At 38.8% G+C, this 14592-nt stretch overlaps 1 protein-coding gene across 1 annotated transcript in view; it reads left to right on the forward strand.

The window, feature by feature from the left end:
• Pcdh15 (protocadherin related 15) overlaps positions 1-14592 on the forward strand; it is a 777836-nt gene that overhangs the window by 725222 nt on the left and 38022 nt on the right. The window contains exon 28 of the mRNA XM_076917096.1: positions 5167-5255. Coding sequence (XP_076773211.1) covers positions 5167-5255 — 89 coding nt within the window. The remainder of the gene's footprint in view (positions 1-5166; positions 5256-14592) is intronic.

The following is a 14592-nucleotide window of genomic DNA, read 5'->3' on the forward strand; positions in this document are numbered from 1 at the left end:
CTGTTGGCATCTTTATTCAACCAATAGTTTTAAATTAAGAAGCAAGGTCTCATAGCATCACTCGGTATACATGAGGATACTCTCATCACTGGGACAACCAAAGCTTTGGGGCCAATATTAACATTATGACACATAGCAAAAGACCAAACCTCAACAGTGATCCTAAAAAGGCTATTAAGCCATTCCTTTCATTGTACTACAAAAGGGTTTATAGCAAAGTCCAGTTGGGAAACACAGTTACAGTCCATAAAGAGTGGACAAGTGTGTGCAAACACTGTACATCAGTCTCGTGTAGGTGCTGAGTGCCACGGCATGCTCTGGGCCACAGTGAAGTCTGTGGGGAGTATGAAAGGACAATGGATTCCACAGACTCCAGTGATAAAGTCAAATCTCTTCATGGGGCATTTCATATGATTACATGTTGGGATTGTGTTTTCCACATGTGTTGAACTGTTTTACATACTTGATTAAAAGCATAATTAAAACAATTTCGTCAACATCTTTCTGATGTAAACTTAAATTTCTAGTGCGAATTTAAAATTATGTAGGGTCCGTTATTAGTGACTTAGTGCATGTTCTGTAGAATGGCAGTGTTGACTTTTATAGAAATAAGGGAAGGGAGGTGAAGAAATGGCTCATAAGGAAGAATGAAATGACCTACATGTAAAATATGTACATAACAAAGCTGTCATTAGACCCTTGTGAGTCATATGCTTCTTCTCTTCATTTTGATTACATTTAATCTTACTTTGTCACACAAAGCATCCCAACAATGTATACATGAATATCTCTAAAATATTTGAAATAGCCCTGTATAGAGAAAAAGCAAGCAATTATATAAGGGTATTTTTCAATTATGATACAGTACATTGTAAATTTCTGGAAATATGTACATGGTGATTTCAATGGAGAATTAAGACAAATATTATACTCAAAAATGCTTATACGTGTTTGGTGCAGATGGTTTAAAAAGCAAAATTCAGGATCTAGGATTTCATTAAAGACTAAAACTTAAGTTACAATTTATTACTCTCCTTGTAGTAATATCTTTTATATACAAATCCTGGTGGCAGTGCACTGCTCACTACCCACCCAATGTTCTGGTTCCTGAATGAAAGATACACATCACACACACACACACACACACACACACACACACACACACACACACACACAGCCTTTATATTTTGATATGCTTAAACAACTCAATGGTTGGGTCACTTCTTAAACTTCCACATGGCTTCACCTCTTCCCTGATATTCCTGAGTTACTACTTACTAAATCCTTCTTCTTCCTGCTGTGCACCCAGAAGAAAAACAAAGATCTGGATGAACAGCTACCAAAAGATCTGGCCAATTACCAAGTGGGTCTTTCATTCTTTTTCTTACATAAAGCAGAGACATCAATTCGACTCCACAACTGAATCTTAACTGTCAGGATCACATGCTGCCGCTCACTCCATCAAGTCTAGATGGAGGCTTTGTTGACCTGACAAGCGTTGTTTCTTGCTGTGTGGGATTGTGAGAAGTAGCACCAACAGTAAACCTCACCTGAAGAGGCTAAAAAAGGCAGATAAACAGCAGTCATTAGTCCATACCATTCCCCAAACTCATTTGAATGCTTATAACTAGTACCCCAGTCTTGGGTTAGCACTCCCTTAGTTAAATCCTACTTTTACCTTAGGTAAGAAAACATCAGTTTGATTGTCCTGTGTTCTTGCTGTTGCTTTCCTTTTCACATTCATTCATTGATTCCTTTCTTCTATTCATTCATTCATTGAGTTCTTTCTTCTGCTCATTCACTTATTGATTCCTTTCCTCTGCTCATCCATTCATTGTTTTCTTTCCTCTACTCATTCATTCATTGGTTCCTTTCATCTACTCATTCATTCATTGATCCTTTTGGCCCTTGTTCAAGCTAATGTAAGACTTGTGAAATATGCCCAAGTTGTAGTCTTTTCAGTCTGGAGAATGCCTGATTTTTTTTGGGGGGGGGACCTGTATTAATAAAAATCTAGTAGGAAATTTGTACTTATACAAAATCAATAATTGGTAGAGGATGTTGAGACAGGGCCTCATTCTGAATACCAAGCTTGCCTCTCCTCTCATGTGGGATTTCATGCATGGGATACCACCATCTCTGACCAAAGGGGTTACTTTTAAAGTGTCTACTGAAGGCCCCATTTATGAAGGTATGGGTAAGGTATATATGGGACCATGAAAGCACTGAATACTGAGACCCTCCAGGGGACTCTCCACAACCCTCACTGTCACCTCAGCATCCCTTCTCAAAGTAGAAGTAGGAACGGTTTCATCAGCAACTCACTGGAATAGCTCTTGACTCTGAGGTAGATCCCAGCAGTAAGGGAGAGGAAGGAAGGAGCTTCAGCCTACAGAGACTGAGATCTGATTTCTGTACTTTCTGCTTTGGCTGCCTTCCTTCAGGCTGCTGGTGTTGACTGCAACCCTGCCTGATCTTCCCTAATTCGATGTTAAAAATAAAGGAAAGGAAAAAAAAGAGGGAAAGCAAAAGAAGGAAGGGGTCAAAGATAGAAGGAAGAAAAGAGGGAGGAAAAAAAGGGGAGAGGAGGGGAGTGTGGAGGAAGAGAGGAGAGGGAAAGGAAGAGAGAAAGGGAGGTGCAAGTTTTAGAGCCACACTTAGAGAGATTTTCCCCCATGTAATTCTGCTAAAAACTCCAAAATTCAAAGATAAATAACAATTCTGTGCATATAGATGCAGCTGCATATAAGGAGGAAGAAGCAGAGTTTAAACTGCCAGTGGCCACTGCTTGACTGTTGATGTATCAAACAGTCTTAATGCAGACTTTGAGAAGATATATTAGCCTCACACAATATTAGGCTCACACTAAATTTGAACGGTCTCTTATTGAGCTGTGAATATTTTCTGTAATGTCTCGGACTTATTTCCTTGGAAACCTAAATGATGCAGCAGGTCTGAACTGGTTTTCCTACTTGGCGATGCTCACGGGAAGCCAGCAGAGGCAGGCCCTCTCACAGGAGCATCCATCCTCAGATTGCAGATTTCTGCTTCCCATCAGTTACTCTTTTGTCTACTTTTGTTATTTAAATTTCCTGTCTGCTTCCTAGAGGTTTTGTAAACCCATCTCTTAATAACTGCATTTAGATAACTTGGAGCCAATATGAAAATTATATGGTAATGTGAATGCATTCCCTACCATAAATTATGTTGAGATATTTGGTACTTACTAGAATCAATCCAGAGTATCCAATTTTATGGTTCTGGTGCACACACACACTAATGCTACCGTAATAGTACATGGGTATGTGAAGGATTGTTTAAGATTTGACTTCTTGTACAAATATTTAGCAGCAATACAGCATACAAGCTACATAGCAACAACACAACCCTCACATAAAAGGATTGATTATTAAACTATAGCTATGGTGGGCTAGAGAAATGGCTCATCCGCTAAGAGTACTAGCTGTTCTTCCAAAGAACCCAGGTTCAATTCTACATGATGCTCACAACTGTCTGTAACTCCTGTTCCAGAGGATCTGACATCCTCATACAGGCATACATACAAGGAAATCACCAATGTACATAAAATTTTTTTTTTTTCAGAAAAAGAGTCTCAAAAAAAAAAAAAAAACCCTATAGCTATGACATGTTTCGATCTCTGTCCTAGTTAGGGTTACTACTCTAGCGATGAAACACCATGACCAAAAACAAATTGAGGGATAAAGGGTTTGTTTGGCTTGTATATTATGAATTACTGTCTGCTGAGGGAGGCCAAGTCAGGAAGTCAAAGCCTGTAGGATCTGGAGGCAGAAGCTGATGCAGAGGCTATGAAAGGATGCTGCTTACTGACTTGCTCCTTATGGCTTGTTTAGCCTGCGCTCTTCTCTTATAGTACTCAGAACATCCATCCCAGGGATAGCAGCATCCACAACGGGCCAAGCCCTCCAACATCAATTACTAATGCCCTACAGGCTTGCCTACAGACCAATTTTATGGAGGCAATTCCTCAATTAAGTTCCCTCTTCGGAGGTGACTCTAGCTAGCCATCAAAATCACACAACAAATACTCCAGTTGTTTATGGTTTTCCTTATTTAACTGTGAGTCATATGTAATAACTACTTGTGATAGTTAAAGTTGAAAGCTGTAGGGTTCTTAAGAAAAACTAAGTAGAATGCAGTCAGCATAGAACTACTACTTTTACTTTACATAATCACAGAAGGATGTCATCAAATATTGAATAAATACAGCATATCCATCAACTCTTACTAACATTGCTCCTTTTAGTTTCACTGTAGATATCATGTGCAGACATCTCCATGGATTAGAGTTGACAGAATAGACATGGGGACTGTATGTGAGAAGCCTGCGGAATCAGACACTCTAATCCATTTTACCCCCCAGAGTATCCATTGCAATGAGTAAATTATCTTTAGATTTAAAAATTCTAAATGGTATTTTTATTCTGCTGGGTGTTTCTTAACTGGTGAGATCAAGTCCAACCCAACTTCCACTCCTACGTTATTGTCTTAGTCACCGTTCTATTGCTATAAAGAGACACCATGACCAAGGCAACTATTAAGAGAAAGCATTTAATCGGGGACTTGCCGAAAGTTTCAGAGGGTTAGTCCATTATCATCTTGAGAGAGAGCACGGTGGCAGGCAGGCAGATGCTGTAGCAGTAGCTGAGAGCTACATTGTGATCCATAGGCAAAGAAAGGGGGACTCTGGTCCTGACATGGGCTTTTGAAACCTTAAAGCCCACCACCAGTGACACACTTCCTCCAACAAGGCTACACCTTCTAATCCCTCTAATCCTTCCAACAGTTCCACTCCCTGGAGACTAAGCCTTCAAATATGAGCTTAGAGAAGCCATTCTGATTCAAACCCCCCACAGTTACCATAGATTTTTAAAAAGCAAGCTTAAAGCCAAAATAATGCAATCCACTTAGCATCTAACTTTGAGGTCCACAGCAAGTGCTCTACCTATTTCAAGTAGTGGTTTATTCCTAATACCAATAGGAAGTTATGTAATTTTTTTTCAGATAAAAACATCCAGCAATGAGTAACTACAGATTCTAGAGATAATAGAAAACAGATGATATTAATATTTAAAAATGTAAGTGTTCATGATTAGAAATTAAACACATTCTGTTTTCACTTTTCAGGTCTCCGTGGTCAATCAACTGGATATGCAGGTCATTGTCTCCAATGTGCCCCCTACATTAGTGGAAAAGAAGATAGAAGATCTTACGGAGTAAAGGATTTTTGTTTATTGATAGATTTATCTCCATATAGTTTAACTCCATAATCTTATTTTGACTGGGCCATTTAAATGACAATATTCAAATCAGGAAGGCTTTGAAAATACTTTCTTTGTGCTAATTTTGCTTATTCTTTCCCCAAGCTGTAAAGTTTTACCGGAAGTAGGTAAAGGTTCTGAAAGTACCTTCAGGTAACAGTGGACATTAGACTGAGGGTAGCCCAGCATTCAAAATGCTTTGATAACATTGTCAAGACTTCAGAGTGCAACATAAGCAAATATCAGATAACATGATGTGAATGTGTACCTTGGAATGGTCATCCAAGGTCATGCAAAAAATTCATTAATTCAGCAACACAGATAGAAAAAAAAGTGTTAGTTTTCAAAATGGTATGTCCATATTCACCGATACAGCTCATCCTTCTAAAACAAAAGTATGATATTTTTTAAAGTCCTCGTTGACTAACTGATAGGTGGTTTGTTCCCCATTGTTCTATGACATGACGTCAGGGAAAGATTTACCTTCGATGGTCGGATTTGATCCCACACTGAGAGGGTCATAAGTAACGAATGTCAGTCATTTAAGACTAACGAAGACTTTATACCTGTCTTAAACAGCCGAAGTTTAGAAGAGATAGATTACAGGTTAGGAATACCTGAGTCCCATTCTGCTTGTGCTGTGGGTAATGTCCTGGTATCACAAAATGCTCAGGTTCGTTTGTCAGAAGCTGTACCTCTATATGATGTTTTCGAATGTGTATATCTTGCACTTAAATTTCTATCTCACTTCTGGACTCGAAAGATAGACATGGGAGGTTCACGGGATCCCTTAGTCCTCCTTCCCCAGATGGCCACATGGAGCCAATCTCCTTTCTGCTTTCAACTTTAAATAAACAAATACAAGGACATTTTTAAAAGTGGTATGAGCTTATCAGTTTTATATTTTCTGCTTCCTCAACATTAGTTTGGTAATGACTTCACCTGTCATGTTTGACTTAAGTAAAATTGTCATTAGCGATCTATTTTGATAGCTTGTGAAAAACTGCTTGTGAGTCTCTCTCTGGACTTCAGGCTAACCTTGAACTATCTTTTTTTCTTTTTTTTTTTTTATTGGATATTTTATTTATTTACATTTCAGATGTTATCCCCTTTCCCCATTTCCCCTCCATAGAAATCCCCTATCCCATCCCCCCTCCTCCTTTTTGCTTTTATACCATTTTAATCACATGCAAGTATTAAGGTCAGTTCTAGGTTGAGGGACTAGCAATACAATAGACGCAAATAGTCAAGGAACAAGCAAGGCAATAAACAAAGTCCCGTGATCATTCCCATGATCACTGTTTCTAAGGGCTTATCAGGATGACCAAAATATCTGAGCCTACTTCCCTGTTGTAGCCCAAAGTCATTTTCATGTCCAAAGCCTACTTCTTTGTTCTAGCCTAAAATTTAGATTCCTGCCTGAAATTACCTCTTTGTTCTAGTCTAAGATTTAGATTCCTGCCTGAAATTACTTTTTTGTTCTAGTCTAATGTCAAATACCTGCCTGAAGCCTACTTTCTTGTTTTTGGCCAATGTCATATTCCTGCCAAACAGCCCATTTCCTTGTCCGTGGCCCATGTCAGATTCTTGCCAAGCAACCCCAAAAGCTCTCTGCCTCTCCACCTTTTTTATTTCATTAACAAGACTGACCTTGAACTCTTAATGCCCCTGCTTCAGCTTCCTAAGAGCTAGGTTGTACTGTGTGCCCCATACTGGCTTGCTATTACTTATTAACTCTCTATTTCTCAATATTCTGGTGTTGTCAAGGATTATCAAGCCACAGTTGCCTCTTTAGCCCAGTGCCACTCTCTACATTCTGCATTTAGCAGGTGATACCCGTGCCTTCCTATTGGATTCAGGAGTATCAACGCCAACTCTTACAGTAAATACAGTACTCACTAAGAAAAATAACCCTAGGTCTAAATGCACAGGAAAAAAATTCAGATATTAGATAGTTTCTTTCCTCAACAATACAACACTGAATGACATACAGAAGAACCTGTCTGGAGCATGCCATGTTCCCTTGTGTACTTTGTAGAGATGATTTCAGGTTTTGTCCTTTTAACATTTGGTGGCACACAAATGCCCCATGGGGCAGGGACTTTCACTAGCTACAGATAGAGTATTTTGTTTACCTCTGAACTTCATAAACAGATAAACTCCATCATAATATTTTAGCTGATGACATCTGAGAAACAAGTGGAATCCCTGTTTCTTAGCTACTTTTTTACTGAATATTTTCTTTATTTACATTTCAAATGTTTTTCCCTTTCCTGTTCCCCCGAAACGCCCATCCTATCCACCCCCTGCTTCTATGAGCGTGCTCCCTCACCCACCCACTCCCACCTCCCCGCCCTCAGTGGGACATCGAGCCTTCACAGGACCAAAGGCCTCTCCTCTTTATTCCACGTATAGACACATGCTCTCTCATAACACCAACTGAAAAACAAATGAATCCCTCTCCCCACCAGCTATTGCATCTGCTTTAATTTTCCCAAGTATTCTCTAATGCTCCTGTAATTTGTCCACTTCTCCTTAGACTATAATCTAATGAATGCATTAATGTGGTTCAATGCCAGGCTTCACTCCAGTTTTATAGGAGGCATTTGATGCATTTTATTGACTAGATATTTAACCCAAACAATCCCCATGTTCTTCCCTTTGTACTGAAACAAAATGTATTAAACTGAAACTCAAAGTAATGAGACAGGTGTGTATAACTCCGTAAGTGTTTATAAGATTTAATGGCATACATGAGAAGCCCTGAGATCCTGAGATATTCATATTATTGCAAAGGAAACTTGGACATTAAGGCTTTTTACTTAAAATGATTTTTCCTGGATTCAGTTTTAACATTTGTTGATAAGGATTATTAAGGCTTACATGGCTGATGTTGAGAGAACTAAATTATGTAAAGTGATAAAAATCAAGAACACCCAGAGTGATTATTGTTTTATGTGAACTGGGCTGGTAGATGAAGCCAATGGGTTCTGACAGGGGGGGGACCAGGCTTTTGTGCAGTGTTTTAAGAGAACAAAGCTTTGTAACAGAGAACAGAGTATTAATTCACGTGTATACGTTTGAATACCGTTAGAGCTTCGAGGCCTCTGGTAGCATATGTAATTCTTGAAACTGTTCTTTGTCATCTTCAACCCTTAGAGAACGACATATTCTTTGACAAAGTAGATGAATATGTGCTTGCTTTCCTTTTATTTCCATTCTATTAAAAATAAAACACACACACAATTTTACCAGTATCAGTATTTTTAAGTACGTTGTTGTTGAACACACACCATAACTTTTTCAACTCATAGAAAAGATTGTATACCCATTAACTAGCATATGTCCAGTACCTTTATCCTCTGGTCCTGGTGCCCACATTCTGCTCCTAACAGTGTGAAAATGACCTTTTAATTTATGCCGTAGGGTAGAAACATATTTGTCACCTTCTGTGACTGACTCGCTTCCTTTAGCCTGCTAACATCCTCCAGATTCATCTATTTTGACACGTAACCATATCTACTTGATTCAACTATTTGAATGTGTTACGTTTTAGGTTTTTGTTTTGGTTTGGTTTGGTTTTTGTGGAAGCAATTTTTCTCTGGTCACATGGGCTCTTTCTAATTTTCCGGCTTCTACCTTCCCTTACTTCCCACATATATTAAAAATTATAAGTTACAATCCACATATAATAGAGAACATGTGGCCTTTGTCTGTCAGGTCCTGAAGTACATTATCTAGTATAGACTATTTTTTGTTTTCTACATTTTCCTGTAAATAATTCCACTGTAGTTTCAGCTAAATAAAATTCTGTTGAGTATATATATATATATATATATATATATATATATATATATATATATAATGTTTTTATCGTCCATCCAGTAGTTGGTGGCTATCTAGGCTGATTCCATACCCTTGATGTTGTGTCTAGAACAGCTGTACTCATAAATGAGCATACATCTCTGTAGAGAAGGCTAGGAGTAGGATATGTAGGTTGTGTAGTTCTGTTTTCGGCTTTCTGAGAAACCTCCACAGTGATGTCCACAGTGACCTCCCCACAACACACCCACCAACAGTACGTCCAGATTCCTCTTTATCCCCACCCAGGCCAACATTTGGGCTCATCTTTTCCCGATGATAGTCACTGTGACCGTGACAAATTCGAAGCATCTCAGAGTATGGGTAGCACGCGTTTCCCTGGCAGCTAACAATGCTGGTCACTTCCAAAACATTTAATTGGCCATTTGTATTTCCCCTTTCAAATATTCCGTTCAGTTCCTCAACCTATCTTTGTTTTGGTTGTTTGTTTTCTTAGTGATTAGGTTCTTTTTATATTCTATATACTAATCCCCTATAAAATGTATGGCTGGCAAAGCTTCAATGTTAGTCTATAGCTGCCTGTTTATTAGTTATTTCCTTTATACAGATGATTTTAGTCTTGTGTCATCTTATTTGATATCATGGCCTTATCGTTTGAGCTCCCAGACATGGGCCTTGGCTTGTTTCCCCTGCTTCTTTTCTCTAGCACTTTTAAGACTGCATTATGTTGTAGTCTTTGATCCATGTGGAGTGTATCTTAGTACAAGGTGAGAATTGAGGATCTGGTTTCATTCTTTTATCTGTGGGTATCCAGTGTTCTCAGCACTGTTTGTTCAGTCTCCAGTGAGGACTCTTACGTCTTTGTAAAGAAAAAGAATAGCAATCGAATGTGTCTGCAAGGGTTTCTATCTGAGTCTTTATTTCACTGTTTACATGCCTGCTTTTGTGCCAGTACCATGTGGTTTTTATCACAATGGCTCTTCAGAGTAACTCAGAATAAGAAATGGAAATACCTCTAGCACTGTGCTTTCTGCTCAGGGTTACTTTGGCCTTCTAATGTCTGTCGTATTTCCAAATGAATTTTAAGATTTTTCTGTTTATGTCTGTGGAAACAGTTTGGGGGTCTTGGTTGTGATTACATTAAATCTATAGAATATTTCACGTGAGACATGTTTTCCCAGTATTTTTCCTCTTCCAATCTAAGCCCATAAGAGATTTTCCCAATATCTAGTGTCTTCTGCAGTTACTGTCTTGAGTGTTTTAGAGTTTCATCATAGAAACTCTATGCTTTTTTGGTCATTTGCTTCTTTGGCTAAGTTTAGTATGTGTGTCTCTGCATGTGTGTGTGTGTGTGTGTGTGTGCGTGTGCACGTGTGTGTCTGTGTGTGTCTGTGTGTGTGTGTGCATGTGTGTGTCTGTGTGTGTATGTGCACGTGTGTGTCTGCGTGTGTGTGTCTGTGTGTCTGTGTGTGCATGTGTGTGTATATGTGTGCACGTGTGTCTGCGTATGTGTGTGCACATGTGTCTCTGCATGTGTGTGTGTGTGTCTGTGTGTGCATGTGTGTGTATGTGTGCATGTGTGTGTGCACATGTGTGTGTGTGTGTGTGTTACATAATTTTGATCAGCTTCCTTTCCATCATTTCTTCGCCAGTGTCATTGCTGCTAGATAGAGTCATATCCTTTGTGGATGGCAATGCTTTGACTTCCTACTTTCTGACTTGTATCTCCATCTTGGCATTCTTGTGTTGTTGGTGCTATATTGAATGAAAGCAGGAGTGGACAGTTTTGTATCACTTGTGAGTTTAGTGAAGCGAAAGATCCATCTCACCGCTGTCCTCTCTGTGTCTGTCTCCTCTTCTCTCCAGCTGTGGTATGAGCCGCTCCCCTCTTTCATGCATGCCTTTCCACCATGATATGTATACCTCGCTTCACACCTAAAATCAGAGAGCCAGCTGGCTGTGGACTGAAACTGTCAGACAAAAATCAAATGTTTCACTTTAAGTCAATCCACTTGGCTGTTTTGCCGTAGTGACAAAAACAAAGACCACAACACTCTCTTGGTAATTTTTTTGTTTTAAACACAAAAGGAACTCACTTATTACTTTTTCTGAAATATTAGGTTTTACTTTATTTTATCAGGGAAGGAGGAATCCCTTCTGTTTGCAAGATGATTGAGCCATTTGAAACTCTCATGGTTAATAAGAAGTTGTATTTCTTTCCTGGATTGAAAATTAATGTATAATTACCTTTAGAAAGCACTTTACATCAATCATCCTGTGCAGGAAGTAATATCCTCTTTGAGAAGTCAAACAAGTCTAAATGCATATGTATATCTAGTTTATACTGAAAATATCCTACAGCAGAATTTTAATTACTGGCAGTTATGAAACCAACAAAATGAGAAAGAAAAACAAAAATAAAAATCATAACAGACAAACTAAAAAAGAAAATCAATTTGGTTTTACTGTTTAAAGCTCCCACTAGATATCTCTGTGTAAAGATTCCTGTAGGGCACCCTGTTTGTTTGCATTGCTTATTCTAAGATTTTATTCTTTTTTACATGTCTATGACAATTACCATTTAGCCATTCTCCCTACTCTGAATTCTTATAATCAAAACTGTATCAGTTTCTGTTGAGAGGAAATACATTTACAGAAATATAACGAAGTGATTAGCTTTTCGATTAGACGTTAATAGAGAAAAATTACACACACATCTGTTCTACCCTTCTAGGCTTCTTTAACGATATAACAATAATAGATTAAAACAACATTGAAAGCTTAGCTATTATGTTTAAGTAGTGTATTTTGTAGAAATCATTGTGATGTTTGTGTGTATGCACATGAGCACACACATGCATAAGCATCCATGTTTGTGGGTACACACGTATGTGCTTACATTGGCAGTCCTGCTCTATTGCCCCATGTTACTTTTTGAGGCAGGGTCTCTTGCTGACCCTGGGGCTCTCTGCTTAGGCTAGGCTGAATAGGAGTAGCTCTCCAATTCACCAGTCTCTACTTCAAGATGCAGAGGTTACACGCATACGTGGTCATTCCTGACGTTTGGATTAGTACTGGGGATTTGAATTTGGGTCATCTTACTTCTAAGATAAGCATTTTTATCTACTGAGCACTCCCTCCCCCAGTCACCAGAATCAATGAACCCCTTAAACAATGAGAAAATGTCCTTGTCTAGTTATCTAGTTGTCTAACTAGATATTCATTTTAAAATCCCTTAAGGGGAAAATGATATGGAATAGCCAACCCTAAATATCATCAGCCTGTTTTATTCTCTCCAAATATAAGATTATTCAGTTCAGCTTTTTTTTTTCAGGCATTTGCACCAAGTACACTTGCACCAAATCTAAGTAGGAAGCAGTTTCATTATGAAATGGGCACAGTGGTAGCCACTGTTCTCGCAAGCTGTGCAGCACCTCTTCAGAGATGAACTAGTACAGTGACCCCTTTGAAGTACCTCACTTTCACTCTCCCTAGATCCGAAGTGAATAATTTAGCATTGTAATGTTTTATGCTCTGAAATCCAAAAATTTTGTCAAATAGAACAGTGTACTATTTTATAACACAACCCAAGTCAGAGTGTCAAATCAATGAATCTTTTACTCGGGACTGTGTTCTGAACAGCAGCAACGAATTCTGTGACTTCTGAAACATGTTTAGTTTTTTCTCTTAAATGTCTATGGTTTATTCATGTTTTTTCCATCTGAGCTACTGCTCAGACAGAAATTGAACCACTTGCACTTAAAAATTCCATTTGTATCAGTAACGATAAATAGGGTTGTAGATGCTTTCATTCATGAGTCATGTGTATTGGCCACTACATCGAATTATTTTTGATGGGCCAGGCCACCTTACTCCAAAGAGAATGAAGTAGTTTACAATGACTTAGACAGCATATCTGGATAAAATACATTGAAAAAATTAGTTGAGAAAAATAAAATAAAGAAAATTAAAGAATCCTCAGAAGCATGCAGGCCAGATTGCCAGGCTTATGTAGTTACCAAAACACATGAACAAATAAGAAATAAAGGTAACAAGAATTTGTCTCAGGCAGGCTGAAAAATAAGGACTGGTATCAAGGAGTTCCTCTGACCTCCACACATGGGCCATAGCATACACAAGACTGAAAAACAAGAATGAAAAAATGTCCCGGATAGGGAAACAAAACAGTAAACATGCAAGCATGAGCCTAAGTATGGATCCTCACTCAGTACCTGTGCTCACAATGAAAGCAAATAATAGAGAAGCCACAAAGTCTTCCATACACCACAGAGCAACAAGACAGTGAGCCATCACTACAGAGCCTTCTGGAGACCACAGAGCAAACACAAGACAGTGAACAATCACTACAAAATTTTCCTTCCATATACACCACAAAGCAAACACAAGACAGAGACCAATCACCACAGAGCCTTCTAGATATCACAGAGCAGCAAAACCAGTGAGCAATCACTACAGAGCCTTCCACATACCACAGAGCAACAACAAACCAGTGAGTAGTCACTACAGAGCCTTCTAGATACCACAAACACAAGGCAGTGAGCCATCACTACAGAACGTTCCAGATACCGCAGTGCAACAAGACAGTGAGCCATCACTACAGAACGTTCCAGATACCGCAGTGCAACAAGACAGTGAGCAATCACTACAGAGCCTTCTAGAGACCACAAAGCAAACACAAGACAGTGAGCAGGCTGATTATTCAACAGTCCATGGCCAACACTAAACAAACTCAATAGTATCTTACTGGACTCATGTTGCTTTTGGGGGGTATGGTGGGGAGGAGAGGTTTTTTATTATTTGTTTGTCTGTTTGTCTATCTTATTGACCTTCTGAAAATCCAGGAGCCAGAAATTGAAGGAGGGAAATACATTTCATCAAAGCTGACTTTTTTCATTTTTATTTTAAATTAGCATAAAAGGTACTAGGTCTCCCTGGTGGGGCATTCAATCAGAGCATGTCTCAGTAGATGCCCTGTGCTTTCCCTACCTCCCTGCTACTGTTGTTTGCCAATTTCTTTGCCTCTTCCATGATCCATGTGTTCTCTTGCCTCTACCTCCCTCTTCCCGCCTTCACTCTCCTCCCTCATAACCTGTTCTTACCCTCTCTTGGTGTTTTCTAGTTTTTGAGACTACACGTGTGTGCGTGCACACACACACACACACATACACACATCTACATTATATATGGGCTAGGATCTGCAAATGAGAGAGAATATTCTGGGTTTGCTGCGTGTAGTAGTAGTAGTTGTTGTTGTTGTTCCTTTTCTTGACTTCCAGTCACCTAATTAAAGTTTCTGTGTCCATCCATTTTCCTAAAAAATTTATGGTCTCATTTTTCTTTATAACTATACATTATTACTTTAAAAAAAAAATCTGCCATTTGATGTTGCCCAGGAATGGCATAATTTGGGTCATGGGTTAGTTCTATTTTTAATTTTTGAGAAATCTCC

This window comes from Arvicanthis niloticus, chromosome 20, assembly GCF_011762505.2.
Source record: "Arvicanthis niloticus isolate mArvNil1 chromosome 20, mArvNil1.pat.X, whole genome shotgun sequence".
NCBI lineage: Eukaryota > Metazoa > Chordata > Mammalia > Rodentia > Muridae > Arvicanthis > Arvicanthis niloticus.